Raw genomic sequence first — 21,172 nt, 5'->3', positions numbered from 1 at the left:
TTAAGATAATTACATTATAGCTAATCTTACCCGTTTTCACAGAATGCAAGAATTAGGTCCCCCGTTTCCAGACTAATTAGAGAATTTTTACGTTTAGTCAAACGAACTATTTTCAACGTTTCTGGAACGTTTACAATCGTTCTATAATCGAACCAATATTCGAATATAAAATTCGAATATTAGTTCGAATTTAATTCGAACAAATTCGAACAAAACATTCGAAATAGAAAGCCACTTTCAACCACTTTAAGCCCCATATCTCTCGCCCCCTTATAGCTATCGAGACGCAACCCCCCTGGTGCACAGATGGAGACTTGGGGCTACTACCAAATGCAAACACCATTCACATGCGATGTGTAGTTTTGGCGGAAAAGTGAAATATAGGGACATACATGTCCATATATATATATATTTTTTTTTCCGAATATAAATTAACAATTCAAAAGATTATATAATTTGCAATTTAAAAATTTTTCATTTATCAGGGGATCGTATATGTTTTGTCTGTTGCTTTTTATAATTAGTTCCTTGGCAATATAAAACTGTTTTGTTGTTCTCTACACACTTAAATGGCCGCCAAGTATGATATACATGTTAACACTTCTACTACTTTCAGAAAACCGCTATCAACCTCACATGTCAAAAGAGTGTAACCCCCAAAATTCTGCATACTTTTGTTCATTTTTGGATCTTTTGACAAGACGGACATTGAATATTACAAGGTCTCTGTAAGTCCGCACGAAAAATAAAGTTTTGCCAAGCGAATGAAACGACGTTCTTGGCTAAACTTCATTTAGCCAATAACCTCGGCACATTACAGTTTAATTTAACTTTTAATTACAATTTAAATCTCAACATATATTACAGTATGAATAAATGAAGAGGTTTTAAAACGAAAGAAAAATTGGCAGTGATGAACACAGAAGTGATGGCTCTCCATATTTTACATGTTAACATGGAATGTAGGAAATTATGTAGCAGTAGGGTGTAAATCTATTGATCACCAGCACGTACATTGGATACACTAAGTGATCTGAAATTTAAAATGATGGAACATTCTCTATTCAGTTAAGACTTGGTGCTATCAGATTTTAATTTGTATAAATCTTTGAAAAAAACAATGGTTAAGGGTCACATCAAAAGGCCTTTTTTGAAAAAATCCAGAAGCTTGTGGACTAATGAATCAAGTGTTTCGTGAAGCAGATCGAAAAATAAAGCAGAATTTGTTTAAGAATTCTTATAAAAATTATTATAAAATTCTAATTATCTAATGACTTTACCAAGTAGTTTATGATAACGCATTATTGAAATGAAATAAATAAAATTGAGTTATATTTATAACCGAAATTTTTCTACAAATACAAAAACACTGGCTGATACTAATATCAGACAGAAATGATGACGTTGAAGAAAATCATATCCTAAATGATATGCAAAATTAAAATGCAGATTAATGCATATTTCAAGTATAAAGTATCAAACAAATAATACGAGTCAAACCTGAACATTTATACAAGTGCAAATGGTAATACTTTTAGTTTTCTGCGCCAAAAATAAAGGTATTGCATAAACACAGAAACACCCCCTTGCTATAATATTTATACTTTTTAACTACAAGCACTTTTAATATAATTAACATCGTGTTTACATAATCTACAGTTATAATGAGGACATTCTATAACAATGGCAAAAAAACATGAAGAGGATGTATATTAAGCTGAACGTGTAAGAAATTATTCAATATACTTAATTTACTTGCTGGGAGCAAGGTGTTATTTCTCTGTATATTTTATAATTTAAATAATATTTATCAGATTTGATATAATCAAATAATTAAAATATTTTTAGTCGATATTTTACTAAGATAAATTTCCCCATTGACGACATAAGTTTTTATATATTTATATTAGTGTAAATGTTATGTATAATCAGAAGATTTACGGAACTAACCTCTTATAGAGAGATAATTCATTACACGTGTAGTTAGATGTAATAGCTTTTGACAATATAAACAAATTTTATCTTTTCTGTAGCTTGAAGTCATTAACCTTAAACAGTTTAATTAATATGCATATATTTTTGTAAATAACAATTGAATTCAGAATATAAAAATTTACTTGTTATTTATAATTAAATTGTATTTGTTATCTTGTTAAACTTAAAATTAAATTGTAAAATATACTACAAAATTTTAAAATTTTCCAACATTAAAAAACTTTGACCCATATTTACCATAATTATCAATTTAAATGTAGATATAACAAACACAGAGAGATAAGCTTATCAATATTGACAGAATCACATAAATAAGTTTGTATAAATAGTGATTTGTAAGTAAGTTTAACTTTTAAAATTGTTTATCGTTGCCAAGATAGAAACTGGAAATTCAATTGTTAACAAAGAAAAAGGTCCACTTAATTGTGCGGCAATGAATATCGTTCAGAGTGAGGATATAAACAGAGCTGAACAATATGCATGGAACAAAAAGGAACTGGATGAATTCCGGGAGATGGTGCTAAGTACGTATTTAATATATATTGTTTTACTTTATGTTTGCTGATATTCGTAAGCTAAAATTTCGATAACATATACTATTTTATGTAAAACTATTTATTGTATTCGAAACTGCAGCATGCCTGTATATAGAATAATATTACTATAAAACTATTATATCATCGTAATTATTCTTTCAAAAATGTTCAGGAGAATCTTACTTTATTTAATAATTTGTATTTAACGTTTGTATTTAATTGTATTTTAACGTTAAAATACAATTAAATACAAACGTTGGTAGTTAAAACCTTTAATATTATTACTTTAATCAGTATAAAAAGCATTAAAAACGTAAAAACGTGATTAAAATTGTTTGCTTGCCGACTTATTCTGATGCATGAAAAGACTTTCCCAATGGGTTCGCCAGTGGCCAAGAGGTCTTCGTACCCTAAACACTGGGAGTTCGGTCGTGGGTTTCCTCCTGGCCAGGACGAGCAGGCTACTTGGAGTTTTTGGGGTTTTCCCCACATCTGTAACCCCTAAATAGGGGTCAGTTTCCCTTAAAAGACGTCCCGGAGTGCACCCTCCTAGAGAGATCGTCCAAGTGTTACGTTGCCATAACTTAGCAAAGGAAGTTTTCCAATCGTTTTAGATGTATTTTTTTAATTAAATGACTTATTTACTACTGAATTTAGTGATGAATTATTAAATACTTATTTAATAATTCGAAAATAAATTTCATGATTGTTATCCAAAGTTGACTACAAATGTATCAATTTTCTTTTATTATATAAAAATAATATATTATCTGTTGCTAAATATTGATAAGATTTTTATCTATAGTTTATTATTGTATCAATATATATATAAAACTACTATATTTTGCACTTTGAGATGTTCGAAAAAACAAATTATAATTTAATAACTTTTTTCATAGGTAGATAAAATTATGTAATGAATTATTATATGAATAGAAGAGATAATTTATTTAAATCGTTCCCACAGAGAAGGGTATAACAGTATTGAAATAATTTCTTACACAAATTATGTTATATAGTATATAGTATAAAGCATCACACTTGTATAGTTTTGTACATTCGAATGTCCTCACAGCTACGCCAGATTGACTAATTGGGCTGCAATTTGATAAAAATATTGTGAACCTATAAATTCCTACCGTCGTCCGTCTGTCTGTCTGCGTGTCCGTTTCTCCTTAATCAATAGAACAGCATTAAGTAGATGAAAGGTAACACGAAATTTAGAAACACCCGGAAAAGCAGACCCGGAGTAGCTATATACCAACTTCAGATGCAATCTGAAAGTTACGATATTTCAATTCAAAACATTTTCCGTCAGAGCACGACTTGTGAAAGAAAACGCATGTTGTAGAGAGGCAAAAAACTATAGTAATAATTTGAGGTGAAGAGTTTGGGTTCTTTTGGGTTCTCTTCGTTAAATATGAACTTTTTCGTACTATATGATTTTTGCAAACATTTCCAGTTTTTAAATAGTCTTATGCATTTATTGGGAGGAATTTGACGCTTTTTATATGTACTGGTAGTTCTTTTAATTTTATAATTAATTGCCATAAATACATTGAAGAAATTCATACCAAATAATTTTTGATTTATTAGTTTTATACTCGATTTAAAGCTTAATTTATTTGACTTATCGTTGCTACAATATTCATTATTACTTCTAGTTTATATTTTTACATAATAGTTTTGGTATTCACAGAGGAAAAAAAATTGAACTCGAGAACAGACGATATGTTTCTGTTAAGTTTTCTGAGGTCGAGGAAATACGATAAAAATAATGCTTTGAAATTACTCAAGAATTATTATTCAGTTAGAAGAAGCGTAAATGAATTAAAAAATCTTCGACCGTCGGCAATAGAACATGTTTTACAATCGAACGTCATGGCTCATTTGTACGTTGAAGGTGGTATGGGATTAGGATTCGGTAGAGCAAGTATGTATAACACTGAACTACCGAATATAAGTTACTTTGATAAAATAATGTTAATTTAATAATTTTTATAAGTCATATTAAAAGTGTTTTTTTTTATGTACAGGCCACTGGGATCCATCAAAAATATCTGCGATAGATTTAGGAAGAGGCATATTGATGCATATCGATTTCAATTTAAATGATCATCGCCTACAAGTGAATGGGGTACACATAATTGTGGATATTAAAACGTTATCATGGAAGCATGTAATCTGCTTTACTCCGAGAGTAGTGAAACTTCTTATAACATGTTTTTATGTGAGTACATTATAACAATTTCTTACACGTTTAAGCTATTTACGAAATAAATATTATTGCTTGAAATTTGATGTAGAAGTTCATATAAACGATTTTTAAGCTAGAAGAATTTTTAAAGAAACGATTTCTTAGAATGTAATTCATATAATATGCAATTATTTTAATATTGTGTTTTTTTTCCTTTAGTTTGTATTGTTTTTATAAAGATTCTGTTTATTTATATTCAATAATTTCTAGGCATTATTTAATTAAAACAACTTAAATTCTTCTGCCATAAAACTTAAATTATTTTACTTCTCTTTGAATGACTTAAAGCTTTTGGAATAAAATTATGAAACAAAAAGTTTAGATTTAAACAACCCAACTGGTTTGTTTGTTCAAACGATTTAAAGTAATATAACTTGTCATTTTATTATAAAATACAAAAGATTTTCATCCAGAGTCTCTCTAATCCGAATACAGTCGACCCCCTATAACATTGTTAATTTTTCCATTTCATATGAATTCTATGTTGTACGAGTCATTTAGATTTTACAAATATGCGTGCTGGGCTGTGAACGGCTCATTTATTTGTAAAATATATGTGACTCATACAACATAGAATTCATATCAAACGGAAAAATCAACAGTGTTATAGGGGGGGTCAACTGTAATCAAAAACAACCATTTTTCAAAATATTGTACACTACACCGAATCTTATACAAGTGGGTTGCAAATGTAAGTATCAAGTTGAGAATTTGATAGATACAAATATCTTGTTTGGTGTTCATTATTATTATTTTCATTATTTTTTATTAGTTCGTTTTCATTATTTGTCATTTAATTTGTCCATAAAACCTCTTTTTCCCCCTCTATGTTTTCCCCCATAATAACGGCTGTATATCTACTTTGGTACCCTCCTGTATTCATATTGTAGTCTGTACTTTTTTTATTTTATAATTAAAGTTGCTCTGAAATTCGTTTTAAAAAACACATTGCATCAACCACCGCTAAAATGATAATGATGAGTCCTTGGTGTGAATCGCAACTCGTCAGCAAAGCGAGAAAGATGTGAACAAACAACTTTAACTTAACACTGGTACCTCTCATACAACACTGCATTTTACAACACAGTTTTAAACTAGCACGGTTCGAGAACTTGGGAAATTCTCCGTACAAAATTTCATTACTGTATCTGTAATTGAAAACTCCGTTATTTCTTATTTTTCAAGTAAGAATGTATGTAATTTTTCTACGGATTTTAGAATATTAAACTTTTCAATTTGTGTTGTGCCTTTCCTCAGGTTCATTTTAATGAGAACTGATAACGCAATTTCTTCTTTTTTTTTATCTTTCCTATCAATTAGGTGTCGCTGTCGTTTATTTTGCCTTTAAGAATGTCAACTGTTTTCTGTTTCTAGAGATTAATGTTCGTATTTAGTAAACTTTATTTAAACATTTTTAGGTAAATAAGCCTATTATTAACTTCTTTTTAACCCTACGTCCAAACTAGAACTCGATCCATAGATTTTATATGGCAAATTTTTGCCTAGAATATCTCGACTTCTTCGTGATATTGGCTGTGACAAGTTACGGATACAAGTTTGACCATTTTAAAATGATAGGGCCACTGTGATATAATGACATTAGTAAAGAGATAAACCTGAGATTAGGAAACAGTAGAAGGGAATTGAATATTTGTTTATTCGAATAGCATACAATAAAATTTTATCAAAATACAGTAATAAAATAAAAATATAGATAAATTTTGACAATGTTGCATAGAATATACTTGACCCAAATCTGGTTAGAGCCATTAAAAATTTAATTCATAACTGACTTTACTTATTTAAAATAAGCAATTTTCCCACTTTATTAATTTATTACTTCATGAACGCTATCTAGTATTACAAAAACTACTTAGTTACACATGGCTAGTGAACAGGCTTACTACACACTCAGCCTATTTAACTTATTCCAAAATGCATTAATTAGTGGTTTAGGCTTGGTGTGTAATAAGCATATTCAGTAGTCAAGTGTAACTAACTTGTAAGTATTTTTTGTAATTAAATAATACAGACAAAAAGCTTTTTAATATATCTATCTGTTATTGTTTTAAAAAGATCTTTTTCCTTTTCACCTGTAATTTCGTGCCAAGCATCAGTTATTGCCAGTTATAATGATTTCATTGATGTATATTGTTTTTCATTGGGCTTCCATTTGAAAAAATAATCGTATATTATTAATTCCCACTGTCTTTCCTCTGTCTTTACGTGCTGTGTCCGACATTCCTTAATCTTGAAAACGAAATTAAACAGAATACATACGAAACAAGACATAGAAACTATAAGGGCAAGAGACCCCAATTAACTATATACGAACTTCAGATACAAACTGAAAGTCATGTTATTTCAATTGAAAAATGTTTCCTGGAAGGAGTTACATAGATGACCGACACGATTGTAAGGTTAAAGAAAAACATGATGTACAGGGATATGCCACTACTAATTTGAGATGGAGAGCATTGTATTGTGACAATGCATATCAGCCCGGTATTGTGACAATGTCATAATAAATGATTGTTCATTAGATTATAAAATAGGTTTTCTGAATATCCATGTTAAAACTTATCAATTTAATTAATTTATTTTTCTTTACGTAGGTAGATACGTTTGGGTAACTGAAATTAAGTATGTGAGAGAAGTTTAATTTCTCAGTAAAGTTTTCTAATATGTATTTTTGCTTATGTACTAACGGTAGTAAGTAAGTACAGTACATAAGCAAAATCCAGGTGTAACTTATCCAGGTGTAATTTACATATACTTTTAGACAGAGTGTCTTTATAAATTGTAATATATTGAAATTGTAATATTTTCTAATAGAATTTTTGTATAGGTGTAACATCTAAAGCAGTGTTTCTCAACGGGGCGATATCGCCCCATGTGGGCATTTTTCCATTTTGAGGGGGCGATTTGTAACAATTTATATTTTGGGAGGCGAAAAACAATTTTCTGGGCGATATAGTAAAACATTATATTAAAATTAATTAAATATTTTATTCGTTATATCGTACAATAATTAAACAAATAACATTATATTACTCACTAGTCTATTCAATGCAGTACGAATTTGGCGTTATCCCTGGCCCACGGCATCGGAATTTTGAAGTGAAGGGGGCGATACTATGTAATGGTTTTATTGAAGGGGGCATTACTACGTTGAAGGGGGCGACGATTCCTTAAAGGTTGAGAAACACTGATCTAAAGTACACTAATATACAGTACATTAAATTAAACAACAATAGAATAGTATGTAAGAGAAAAGTTAACTAAAATACATAATTTATTGAAAGTAACTTGTAAATTACGTATGTTTCTTTTAATAGAAATCCATGCCTGTATCATATCATAGCCTGCATTTTACTAATGTCAATAGCTACCTCTTCACTATTATAGCACTGATATTTCCATTTGCACCAAGAAAAATAAAACAGAGAGTAAGTATTGTTTTGAATTTCTGTTCAGGATTATATTGTAAGATACTGTTTCTTTTGAAATTTAACCATGATTTTATATAATCCCACTTTCAATATAATAATGAAAAATCTTTGATTATAATATTTATTCTTAATTTGTATTTAAAATTATGAAGAAATAAGAATATCTAAACCAAGATTTTTTAGATACATTTCCATGGATCTAATTTGGAAGAGCTTTACAAAGTAATTGATCCGAAGTATCTCCCAGCGGAATTCGGAGGAAAATTAACCTCATTCGATTGGTCTGAATCTAATCAGCTAATAAGAAATAACGAAGAATTCTTTGTAGAGAATGAGAAATACTGGAATAATGAATGAAAATATTCAGTTTTGCAAGAAAGTGTCTAGGAAAGTTATGACTAGAAAAGAACCTTTTTCATTACATATCAACTGGATAAAATCATCTCTTACAGATGTAATTATGATAAAATTTATTTTTATAACATTTTAATAAATTAAGGCGTTCTTTACTCATTCAATATAAGCTTATAATCAGTTATTCTCTATTAATTAGTAATAAATATCTATTAGCCCGCTGGCCTTATTGTTACGATAACAGATTCATCACACATCTTCCCGATTAATGCATGATTTCCCGGAAAGCATTTCGGCTTATTCAACAACTATGTACAGCCAAGTTACATATTTATATTTGTACAACATCATATTATAATAAAAAACATACAAAAGAATCTAATAAATGAAAATACATACCAAATGTAGAATATACCAAAACGAAAGGACTGTCAAGATGTGAATATCACTGAGCAGTTTATATGAGGTATAGAATAACTTTTAAGTGTGGTTATGGTGTAATAATTTAACATTACATTCTATGTATGTTTTCTTATAAATATTGTTATAATATTGTACGTGAATAGTTACATAGTAATATAGATGCATGTTTATATGTGTATTGTATTAGCATTTACAAGTTCATTTTAAATGTTTTTAATTATAATACCATGTTGTCAAAGTGTATATATGTAACCTGGTTGTATGGGACATCATACGTTGATAAATAAAATTCTGAAAGGTGTATGATGCATCTGTAATTATAACAATAAGGCCAGTGAGATCATCGTTATTCATTACTAATTAAGACAATTTTTACACTTTTATAGAATTAATGCGAAATATATTTGGAAAAATTTTATTTATTGTATTTTTATAATATTTCTAGAACCATCAGCATTTATTCTAATTTATATATGAAGTATTTCAGTTATGATAGGACAATATTATAAACTACAGTAGAGCGTCGATTATCCGAAATAATTCCAGTCGGCAAATTTAAATTTTCGCTAGTGCTGTGGCGCTGCAATCTTTGGCTATGTCTTAAGCTACTCAAATATTTCACGTTTTTGATACTAAATTAACTTCTGAACTACAATTTTTTATTGTTTTTATATTTTTTAATATATGTATTTTGTTTGTACAAAATAAAGAAATAATTTTTAAAGATAGAATGGTCGCAATTATTATCTTAAAAAGTTTACGTTAGGCTTAAGTTCGACGAAAATCCAACGCGAAGCGACACGTAACGGAGAAAAATTTCAACATGGGATACGTAAATATATTTTTCGTACATAATCGGTTATCCGAAATATCGTTTTTCCCGAACAACTCCAGTCTCCAATTGATTCGGATAATCGACGCTCTATTGTATATTAAAATTTATAAATTATTATAAATTAATATAAATTGTTTTTATTGATTTTATTGGATATAGAATAGAGAGAAAACTAATAAAATTAATTCATAATGCAACATATTTATTTGTATAATTGATGGATCTCGTTATAGATACATAGTCTGATATTGTAAAACTCAATTTACCTCGTAAAATCATATAGTAGTTGGTAATTAATTTATTAACAATAGTTATAAAAATGTCAACATTCAATATTACGGTATAAAATTATAATATGAATAATTTTAACTAAAAATATAAGTATAATGTTACGTACAGTATTTCATTGACAATAATAAGTTTTATACATTTATAAGGATTTGTGTATAAGTTTTGTATATGTTTTATTATGTATTTAACTAATTTTTATGTTATTACTTAACTATAACAACAACTTAATAGTTTTGTGTTTTACAAAAAATTCGTACTGAAACCTTTGAAATGAAGTTTGATTTTTATTTTTTCTAAGACAATATTTATGTAAATTTAATAAACTGATTTAATGAAGTGTTTGGTAATTTTTGTATCATTTTTGTCATAGATCATTAAAAAAGTTGATATTGTGCCATAAAAATTATCGCAGCAGATTGTCGTATCGATTCGAAATTTCGAATAGTGGTTAAGTCTCAAGCAGAAATTAAAATGATTACAGTTATAGTAATGACTCATGGTGTGATGCCTGCAGAGGGTGTCAAATTGCGTCTACCCTTGGTCTGTTAAAAGCGTGCAAAGACATCCTGTTTGTAGTTTATCTGTTTCAGAAAAACGCTGTATCACTAGAGATACCTTTATATCGAAATCTCTGTCCATAAAAAGAACTATTCGAATTTCAGAGGAAAAGGTCCATTCGTTTGTGAAAAGTTGGATGATCATCTCGTCTGCCACCTAGACTGTTCTGACAATAATGAGGTTTTGGAACCAGTGGAAAAGAGAGAAACGCTTGCACACACGTAGCCTATGAGCAGGACGCCATAGGCAGACCATCATCTCTTCCATTCTGTTTCGTCAGACCATCATCACTGTCTCTTCCGTTTAGACTGGTGTCGCTCTCCTCAAAATTGGACCACAAAGGAATGAAATTGGATTGTCTACGTCGAAGAATCTACATTCAGATTGAGCACTGAGGATGACATTGTTCGTGTATGGAAACACCGTGGTGAACGCCGTAATCTTTCCTATGTTTTGAAGTGGCACACTGTCCCCAGAACTAGTGTGATGATCTCTGATGCCAACATATACAACATTTGGTCACCTATAGTAGTGATTTAAGGGAGAACAACAGCCCAGCGGTATGTTACTGACATCCTGCAGCCATCTGTTGCTTCTCGTGACATAACTTCCAAGAGCAATTTTCAGGACAATACTCGACCATAAACAGCATGGGTGTCACACAACTGCCTCTGCCCCATTGCCACACTTTCTGGCCTGCCAAGTCCCTTAATTTGTCACCGATCGAACATGTCTGGGATCATCTGGGACGCCAAGTTAAACAGTCTAGGAGTTTGGCCAAACTAGATGACTGTTTGCCAGAAATGTGAACCGAGATGTCGCAGGACACCATACCGCACGTGAATGCCTCCATGACTGCCCGTATCACATCGTGCATTTACGGTAGAGGTAGCTCAATAGAGTATACAACCTCCTTTCATTTATAGTTTTTCGTGCAATAAATGTTCCTTTTGCTTTCATTTTGTAATCACTTAGTCTACATATTTACCACGCGTAAGAAACTAAAAAAATAAAATTACACTCAGCGATGTCTGTCATCGTCAAACAGATATCGCTAGGGTTTAATTTTATTTTTAAATTAGATACTCATTTTATCATTAAAATCTTTATGGATAGAAAGATTAAAGTAAAAAAGATATATTTAGTTTTAACTTATAATTTTTTTAAACAGCAAGTGATTTTTGATCGAAAGCAGAGCGATTTTCTCTCGAACGTGTGTTCGAAGATCGAATAGTTCGAGTTCAAAGTAATTCGAGTATCGAGGTATCACTGTAGAGAGATACAGAAGCGTTCTATTCAAAACAACTTCATCTCTTTCTACTTAAATGTTATCGCGATCAATAACAGTTTCTAAACTGCTTTCCTATAAACAATTCTAAAATAAAGCAGATAATTGCTAACGAATATCCAGCTAGAAGAAGAGAGAAGGCTCCCAAAAAGTTTGTTAAATCCAATGCTTCAAATTTTCTTACCGTTTTCTGGTTTTTGTACCGTATGTCTTCAACAGTTTTACTTGTTACACCGGTTTCGATAAATCTAGAAATACTAAAATAAAAATGAAAGTAAGTCTTGTTAATGACTTAAAAAGTTAATATTATAAGAAAATAATAAAAATTAAAGTATAGAATTGAGCATATGAATCACGTAAAAGCAAGTAGATTTATATCAATGGTATACACCCGGTTTTTTGAATTAGAGAAATATGACACTCATACACCACCATTTCATTCTTTAATATAAAGTTTCATAGAAAACATAGATTAGAAAGTTTGTATAAAAATTCAAATTCTCACTTACATAGAATCAAATTTGTTTTTTAATGGAAATCCCTTTCTCATAGGAAATGCATAAGGCAAAGATTTGAGTGCGTCGTCAGATATAAACCATTTTTCTTCATCATTACTTGTCCATATTTTTATAGCCATATCATAAGAAATAAGTCCAATTCTACCTTTTTTTGCACGTGGCATCATGTTTGTCATACCATAAAAATTGTTGTTTGATACGATATGATCTCTTATATCTTTAAGAAATCCTTTATCAGATTTCTATAAAATCATGATAGTAAAATTTTTTATAACAAGTTTTATTTTACATTTAATGCAAGAGATGATATTGACAAGTAATAAAATATAAAGAAAATATTACCATTATTATTTTATTGACATAAGATGAATCATGCGTACCACAAGCAATCTTTCCTTTCTTTACATAATCAAGTAATTCAACAAATGTTTTAGGCACAGGCTCTAAAGTATGAGCAGTTAAGTGAGAAGTTAATGTTCCACTATAACTGAATGTTAATATTAGAATTGTTACTATACAAGTTCCAACAGCAATTCTCGCAAATAGTCGATTTACGTAGCTTATGTCAGACCCTGAAAAATAAAAAGTTAATATGGTTGTTGAAATTAGTGAGTAAAAGAGTCATATAGTGTTTATACCTTTATTAGTAAAACAAGAAAATAAAAACCAAAAACTTGTTTTTATGGTCCAGCGACGTCCATTTCCGTTTTCGTTTAATTGGTAATTTATTATTGCAGGAAGAATTAATGTAATCAGAATAATGGTAATTGCTGTTGCCATNGTTAAGCCTTAATGCGCTCCCTCTCCCCCCGCGGGGTAATTTCGAAAAAATCCCTTCTTAGTGTGCATTTCCATGACGTACCCTAACTGTGTACCAAACTTCACCTCTTTATGTTCAGCAATTTGCTCTGGGCGATGATAAATCAGTGACTCAGTCAGTCAGTCAGGACAAGTAATTTTATACATATAGATTATTACTTCGATGATAAATAATTTATATGGTGGGAAAGCATATATTTTCGAGTATTTTGTCGTTATATTTTGTAACACTGTTGTTATTCCTTAAATTGGTTACAACGATTTAATTCAGCGCTGTCCAACTGACGGCCCGCCAAATAATTTTTAGGGCCCGCGAGTACATTTTAATGTGAATAAATATATGTTACTAAATTATTATTATTAATATTAAAATTATTTTACTACCGTGTTTACCCGAAAATAAGACAGTGTCTTATATTAATTTTTGTTTTGAAAAATGCGCTAGGTCTTATTTTTTCCAGGAAGAAGAATTCACATTTATTATTGAACAAAATTCCCAAGTCGAACTTAGACGAGAGTGACGTATATCCGGTGTGTCGAACTGTCGCCTTTTTATAGCGTCAACATCGGACTCGCTGACCAATTAGTGCTTACAGACCGTAGCACTATGCAAATGTCATGTGGCGTGTTCCCGGCCGACCAATTAGCCATCACCAACCTTCTTGGCCCCCGAAATGATTGGTGAAGAAAATATGGCCCGCGGGCTATGATAAGTTGGACAGCGCTGATTTAATTAATGAAATTAAACGTTTTGTTTTGTCAACGAGCGACTATTTCCCATTTTACTTTCCCAGTTACATTTTTTATAACACAAGGATAGTATGGCGATCGGTCGAAAAAACGACACCCCCAAAAGTTTTATAATTTTGGACTTATTGGAATTCTTGAAACGTTAAGGATCATGTAATTCAATAAAATTCGGGGTATTTTTTGTATGTACAAATGATAGTTGTGCATATGTTATGAAGTTGTTCTTCTATTTGTCATAATACCTGATGTGCTTCTTGTCAAAAATTTCTGAAATTTTGCTCTATCAGTAAACTGATGCTATTAAATTTTGTTATTAAACGGTTAAAAAAAATATGGTAGAATAAAAGGGGTCGTGTTATATCTCGAGTAGAGTTAGACAATTTTGTATAAAACCGATTTTTTTTGCTTTTTTATCATAATTAAAAATACAAAAAATTTATTTTTAATAAATATGATGCCAGATGCAGCCACTAGGTTTGCCGGAAAAGTTAAACAATTATTTGCTGATTTATTGTGGATGTTTGTGTTGTAAACAAGAACTGTACTGTACTTAAGTGATAAATATTCCCGCAGTCATTGGTTACAGCCAGCAAAAAGGTACTTTTTGTCCCTCAAATATTAAATAAATCAATGTCTCCTTGACAACTACTTTCATACTCCTCCAGAAACAGAAATTTGCCTTTCTCCCAGCAATATGTCTTTCATGAAAATCGCCCAATGTATTACACACTACAGTTTTAGCATAAATTTGTCTGCAGAAAGCAAAACACATTTTAAAATATTACAACTAATTATTATTCCAACGTTATTACATCAGGTAATGCATTTCGGATATTCTGCCCCTTTTCACTTTTTTATTACAGATCTTTAACTATTTTTCAAAATAGGCTATATGTAACTTCTGGATGAATCAACTTGTGTTAATTAGCTGATAAATAAAATTCATATTAACATTAAGTTAACATAACAGTCTGATAGAACATTTTTTTTAATTAAAAAAGAATTTGCTTACCTTTATAGAAGTGAAAGTTAATATATGTTTTTATAAAGGTTAATTTAATAAAAATACATAAAATAAAATCAACATAATCTATGATAAAATTTAATTTCTTTTAACGAAATGATGGGTATGTTTGTGAAATTAAAAAATAAATATTAATGCTATAAATAAAAATTAAATAAAATGAACCTTTTATAATACAACTTAAAAATTCATAAATTACATTGAAAACTTCACTGTACCACGTATTCCTGAAACTATTTGATACTAACTGGTACAGAATAGTGTTATAAAAAATGGTCGTGAATCGGAAGTTGTGTGTGATTTGTTCTCTACAGCAGAATTTGTGCTTATAAATAAAGGATCTGTCAAGACAACGAATAACAATTAAACAATATACCATCATTCCTTACCTTGTTAGCCAATTGTCCAAGAATTCCAATATATGTTCCATTTATATATGACCTTGCAGGCCAATTAAGCATTGGTTCAACTATTTTATATCTGTAAAAGTACAATATTGTAATATATAGATATTGTAGTCAATTAAAAAAAAATTATTTTCAGTTACCTTATTGAATACTTTTGTTTTCTGCCATTGTAGATATAAATAAATATACATTATGCAAATTTTTAACAGAAAGTTTTCATATATATTAGAATTTACTTTATTTGTTTCTGACAATCTTATATATAAAAACTTATTTTCTCATATATGTTTTTATTAGTTGCAATAACTCACAATATTTTACTCCTCGCCTTTTAATTAATACGCAGTCCACTCTGTTTCATGAAGCACTTTATTATAAAGTGTTTTATGATAACTCTATACAAACAACACTTTATAATTTTACAACTCGGACGTCGTAATATTGAGTTATGCGATTTTTTATTTACTAACTTTTAATTGAATTCATTAACCTTTTCTCTCTTCCCCAAGGTGGGATTTCCAAAAATCTCTTCTAAATGTGCATCCTTATAGCATACCCTATTACAACACAGTCAAAACGAAAAAACAACACTTAAAATAGTACAGTTGAAGCAGAGTTTTCCATGGTAATATTTAACCTTCTCCCACACATCTGCGAGGGAAATTTTCAAAAATTCCTTCCTAACCGTTTGGGTTCTGCGCTTATAAGAATTATTATTTTGAGTTCAGTGGATTATACTCAGTTGACACCGGAAACTGTAAACTATGCCGTGCCAGAGTCTAAGCATAGCAACCAAACTAAACAAAAATGAAATAATTGTGTCAATGTGTGTCCTGTAATCAGGAATTTCCTAATAATGTGACATGTGTTCAATATAGTGGCCTTCTGTAGTCTAACGTATGTGTTTCTATTCAATTGTAACGCTCTGAGGCACTTGTGTAGTGTGTGTGATATGATACCTGTAGAAAAGAGATCGACAGGAACAATAAGCACTCCAACCATCTTCCACAGATGCCTTATTTCCTGAACGAGTTATGTGTACTTGCTGGTTTTTCAGTGCATGTGTTTTGTATGTTGTGAGTGTTTGGAAGTTTGAAATGTAATATGTCTATAATGTATATGATATTATTGTTTGTCAATTAGTGTGTTATGTCTGGTCTGCTGTGATAAATTGTTTTATCTGTGACTATGGCTCTGTCGTAATATATTTGTGCGTGTTGTTTTTCAATACTGTCTGTGGAATGTATTTGTAGTATGGTTTGTGGATGTCTAATAATTAGTGTTTGTTTGCAAACTCTTGGAGTATTATATTTGCTACTTGATTTTGTCTATGTAAATAATCTGTCTTTGCCAAGAGCTTGCAATCGGAAGTGATGTGTTGTATAGTTTCTGGCACTTTGTGACATTTTCTGCATGTCATTTTTCAGTGTTATATCTTTGAGTATATTTATTCTGTACTAAATCAGGTCCACACAGGATCAAATCATAAGTATTAAAATGTATTTATGATCTGATACTGTGTGGCGATCATAAATCCTTCTGTCTTCCCAAACAGGCATCCTCGACCTATACAGCTGTTTGATGCAGTTTTAAAATAATTTTCAACGATCATTAAAAGTTTTACTCTTGAGGAGATTTGCTAAATTTATTGTAGGTTCTTGACAAATCAATAGAAAATCTAAATCAGTGCTCTTCTTTATAATAACAAGTTGTTTTGCTATTGCCGTTTGAATTAATTAGTTTTTATCATTTGGATAATTACCTGAAATAATTTTTTTGTTATTTTGAAACTTAGTGATACAAAAAAAATCTTTCATTTATTAAAAGAATTTTTGAGTGTAAATATTTGCTTGTGTGACTATGTGGTTGGCAAGTCTATAATTATGTAGTTTTAAATAACAGTAGAGCGTCTTTTATCAGAAAGTCGGTTATCCGAAAGAATTTCAGTTGGCATAAAGTAAAATTTTTATTTGTTTTTATATTTTTCAATGTATTTATTTCGTTTGTGAAACATAAATAAATCATTTTTAACGATACAGTAGCCACGATTATTATTTTAAAAAGTTTACGTTAGGCTTAACATCGACGAAACTTTAACGCGAAGCGACACGCAACGGAAAAAATTTCGACACGGGATAGGTTAATATATTTTTTCGTACATAATCGGTTATCCGAAAAACAAGTTATTCGAACAACCCCAGTCCCCAATTGATTTGGATAAACGACGATCTACTTAATATGTTCGGTTTTAATTCATATATCTCTTCTATGGGATATAAAAGTCACCGTTTGTTAATTGTTATACTTTTAAATGTTTAAATGTTTAAACATTTAAAAGTATAACAATTAACACATGGTGATTTTCATGTCCCATAGAAGAGATATATGAATTAAAACCGAACACATTACAATTATTTTGTATAGTAAATTACTTTGAAAAATTTAATTAATCGATTTCTGAATGTATATTATATACACTACTTACATTTAAATTTCCCACACGCACCATCTCTATGTCCAAACCTTTCTCAAATTTACCATTTATATTTAAATTACTGATTTATTTCCCTTCCTCTAGATACGCCTTTGATATAAATATATAAATAGAGTTAACTACTGTATTTTATATACTGCAGTAAAAATTCTATTCATTTTCAAATTTCGTGCCCATTGAAACTTTTTGGTTATTCAGTCAAGAGTGACAACATACTAAAATTTTATATAGACTAGAAACCTATATAGATTGGGCAGGGTATTTTATGAATAAACTAATTTCGTTTTATGAGCATCTTGCAACACTTTGAGCTGTCTAATTGATATGTTTTGAAGTAGCCTCTATAGAAAATACTGTAATTTTCCAATGTGATTTTATACACAAAAACAATATCGAAACCGAGTCCGAGTTTGTTTTACGTTGTTGCTATACTTACGATGCAAATTATCATCTGCAGCTGGTTTATGTCAAACTATTTCCATTAGATTGTTGCAATGATCTGTGTTCATCTTTGACACAAATCACACACTATAATTTAGAATTTGCAATAATATCAGAAAATGAGAGTTTCTTTGAACATTTTTTGAAAAAGTTGCAACGCATAATTATAACATCAAATTAGCATAAATTTACTGTAATTCGAAGAGGAATTCAGAATAAAAGCAATAATATATGTATCTATATACTAAATGTATGCAGCAGTAAATAATTCTCATATTAATACACTAAAACGTTTACTAATCCATATTATAAAATATCTTGAGTAAAAATGACGTCCTGATTTCATCAATTGAAAATATTGATTTATTTGATATCAACTTGTGAAGTGAGAAGAAAAAATTAGAAGTGAGACGAATAGAGTTGAAAGTGAATTGAAAAGGAAACATTTAAAATTGATAGAAACAGAAAAGCGTTTAAAAAATGATTTAATAAACAATTACCTCAATATTTCTACTCACCTGAATTTTAATTTCTTTCGAATAATATGGAAAAGTTTATGTTTTCGAAGAATTTGGTCGTATGAGGAATTTTTAAAGTCGGAGTTCTAGTAAAAAAATTTTTTATTAGTAAAAAAATAAATAATAAATGTCAATAATTTTACAAAGATATTTTTCTTACCAATGCTACCTTCACCACGTAAGAGTTGTCATCATCATCTAAAATAATGTATCAATTATATTTTTACATCGAAAATCTTAAATAAATCGTATATTAATAATATAAATATAATGTTTATCGATAGGAGCTTTTTATAAGTCCGAAAGTGTTATTTTTTTACGGGGTTGAAACTTCGCAGAACCATTAAACATCATTGATTTTTAAGTAACATAAAACATCATAAATATGCACAACTCAATTCGTATAAGATTTAGCATGGTTTTTACTTTTGCTGTTGTTTTGTATACATAACAAAGGAAAGTATTGGAATGGAGTAAAATTTGAATTTTCAGAGATTTTTGAAAATCTCCGTGTTTCGAGACTTCCTGAACATAAAATTGAAAAAAATAAAAACAAAAACAAAATTATGTTTTGGTGAGACATATTTTGTTTAAATTCTCAGCAAACGTAATTATTTACAAACAAAAATTGGCATTGTAACTTTTGTTTATGCACAAGCTATAAGAGGAATTGAGGCTACAGTAGAGCGTCGTTTATCCGAAAGCATTCCAGTAGGCAAATTTCAATTTTCGCTAGTGCTGTGGAGCTGCAACTTTTGGCTATAACTTGGGCTACTCCAATATTTTTTTGTTGGTGTGTGTTTTTTAGTTGGCAGCACTGGCACGTTTGTGTGGTGTTTTTTTGAGGACTGTGTGTAGTGCTGAATGGAACGTTTTTGATACTAAATCATCTTCTAAAGTACTGTATATATTTTTTGGTTTTTATATTTTTCAATATATTTATTTTATTTGTAAGAAATAAAGAAATAATTTTTAACGATACAATAACCACGATTATTATTTTAAAAAGTATACGTTAGGCTTAATATCGACGAAAATTCAACGCGAAGCGACACGCAACGGAGAAAAATTTCAACACGGGTTGGGTTAATATATTTTTTCCTATATAATCGGCTATCCGAAAAATAAGTTATCCGAACAACCCCATTCCCCAATTGATTCGGATAAACGACGCTCTACTGTATTAAGTTTTGTTGGTTAACATGCGGGTAGAAAGCTAGAAAGTTGTCATACTGTCATTTTCTTGATAAAGATGGAACATAATGAAGATTTTATTCGTTCCTAATAGTTATAACACTTAATAAAAGTCATCACTACCCTTAATTTTTCAACTTTTGCAATTTTATATAAATTAAATATATAGAAAATTTTTATAACAAAATTCCATAATAGATGTCGCCACATACTATTTAATTTATTATAATTAATAATATACTATAAAAGTTATTTCTTTTGAAAAGAAAAAAAAACATGTGTATTTTGAAACTGCCTCATATCGTTTTTTAGGAAATTTTACGAAAAACTTTTAAAAATATATATAGTGTAAGAGCGCCTTTATTGATAAGGAATCTGTATATATCGGGAAGCATAAAAATACCTTTAAGTAGTTCTCATAAAAAGAATGTAAAACTCTGTGACCGTAGGGTCGGTGTCTCTTCGACACCACGTCAGGAGACCTGAATCTGACACTACCGAGTCATATCCAATGTTTTCATATCGAATAAAATTAAAACACAATAATTGTATGAGATAATATAACATTAAAACGAATTTTTTACATGAATAGATCATATAAGTTTTGAATATTCTGGTTATAGCTGTATTTATTCGTTTGTGAATTTTTTGTCTCTTTAATCCTTTTTGGTAGACTATCTCACAGCAAAGGTTAATAAATTCTTTTATTAGTTTTCACATATGCATTTCGATCCAACTGTATGAAAAAGGAAATGTGTAAAACCCTTAGAGGTATTTGTGATGTGTTTATGTTATGTTACTTGGCAAATTACTTTGTTAGTTTTTTAAATTATATCAATTTAATTTTTATAATTGTAGAACACTGAAGAGGAACCGGAAATGTTATACCGGTTCGAAATGCATATGTGAAAACTAATAAAAGAATTTATTAACCTTTGCTGTGAGATAGTCTACCAAAAGGATTAAAGAGACAAAAAATTCACAAACGAATAAATACAGCTATAACCAGAATATTCAA

General features: G+C 29.7%; 2 protein-coding genes across 2 annotated transcripts; one reads left to right on the top strand and one right to left on the bottom strand.

Moving 5' to 3' along the window:
• The first annotated feature begins 2,333 nt into the window (after positions 1–2,333).
• On the top strand, positions 2,334–8,930 carry LOC111612594 (clavesin-1-like). Its single transcript, XM_023353826.1, has 5 exons — positions 2,334–2,519; positions 4,231–4,464; positions 4,568–4,761; positions 8,127–8,237; positions 8,424–8,930. Exons 1-5 carry the CDS (start codon positions 2,429–2,431, stop codon positions 8,595–8,597), a joined length of 804 nt encoding a protein of 267 aa, XP_023209594.1. The 5' UTR covers positions 2,334–2,428; the 3' UTR covers positions 8,598–8,930.
• A 3,108-nt stretch (positions 8,931–12,038) lies between these two features.
• Positions 12,039–13,287, bottom strand: LOC111612600. The gene is made up of 4 exons (XM_023353829.1): positions 13,146–13,287; positions 12,850–13,079; positions 12,499–12,749; positions 12,039–12,246 (listed from the first exon to the last, which is right to left on the bottom strand). The coding sequence occupies exons 1-4, from the start codon at positions 13,285–13,287 to the stop codon at positions 12,039–12,041; spliced, it is 831 nt and encodes a 276-aa protein (XP_023209597.1).
• Between the last annotated feature and the right edge of the window lie 7,885 nt (positions 13,288–21,172).

This window comes from Centruroides sculpturatus, unplaced genomic scaffold (genome assembly GCF_000671375.1).
Source record: "Centruroides sculpturatus isolate CEXI.00-Female unplaced genomic scaffold, Cexi_2.0 scaffold1415, whole genome shotgun sequence".
NCBI lineage: Eukaryota > Metazoa > Arthropoda > Arachnida > Scorpiones > Buthidae > Centruroides > Centruroides sculpturatus.
The sequence above is the reverse complement of the archived record's forward strand: the minus strand, read 5'-3'. Positions and strand labels throughout refer to the sequence as shown.

What these genes read in the sequence shown, in the direction of transcription:
- LOC111612594 (XM_023353826.1), top strand. Translation starts at nt 2,429, where the DNA reads ATGAATATCGTTCAGAGTGAGGATATAAACAGAGCTGAACAATATGCA. An exon ending in TTCTTATAACATGTTTTTAT is followed by an intron (nt 4,762 to 8,126) that starts GTGAGTACATTA and finishes TTCTTTTAATAG; the next exon opens with AAATCCATGCCTGTATCATA. An exon ending in CAAGAAAAATAAAACAGAGA is followed by an intron (nt 8,238 to 8,423) that starts GTAAGTATTGTT and finishes AAGATTTTTTAG; the next exon opens with ATACATTTCCATGGATCTAA.
- LOC111612600 (XM_023353829.1), bottom strand. Translation starts at nt 13,287, where the DNA reads ATGGCAACAGCAATTACCATTATTCTGATTACATTAATTCTTCCTGCA. An exon ending in TTCTTGTTTTACTAATAAAG is followed by an intron (nt 13,080 to 13,145) that starts GTATAAACACTA and finishes TTTATTTTTCAG; the next exon opens with GGTCTGACATAAGCTACGTA. An exon ending in ATGTCAATAAAATAATAATG is followed by an intron (nt 12,750 to 12,849) that starts GTAATATTTTCT and finishes ATGATTTTATAG; the next exon opens with AAATCTGATAAAGGATTTCT.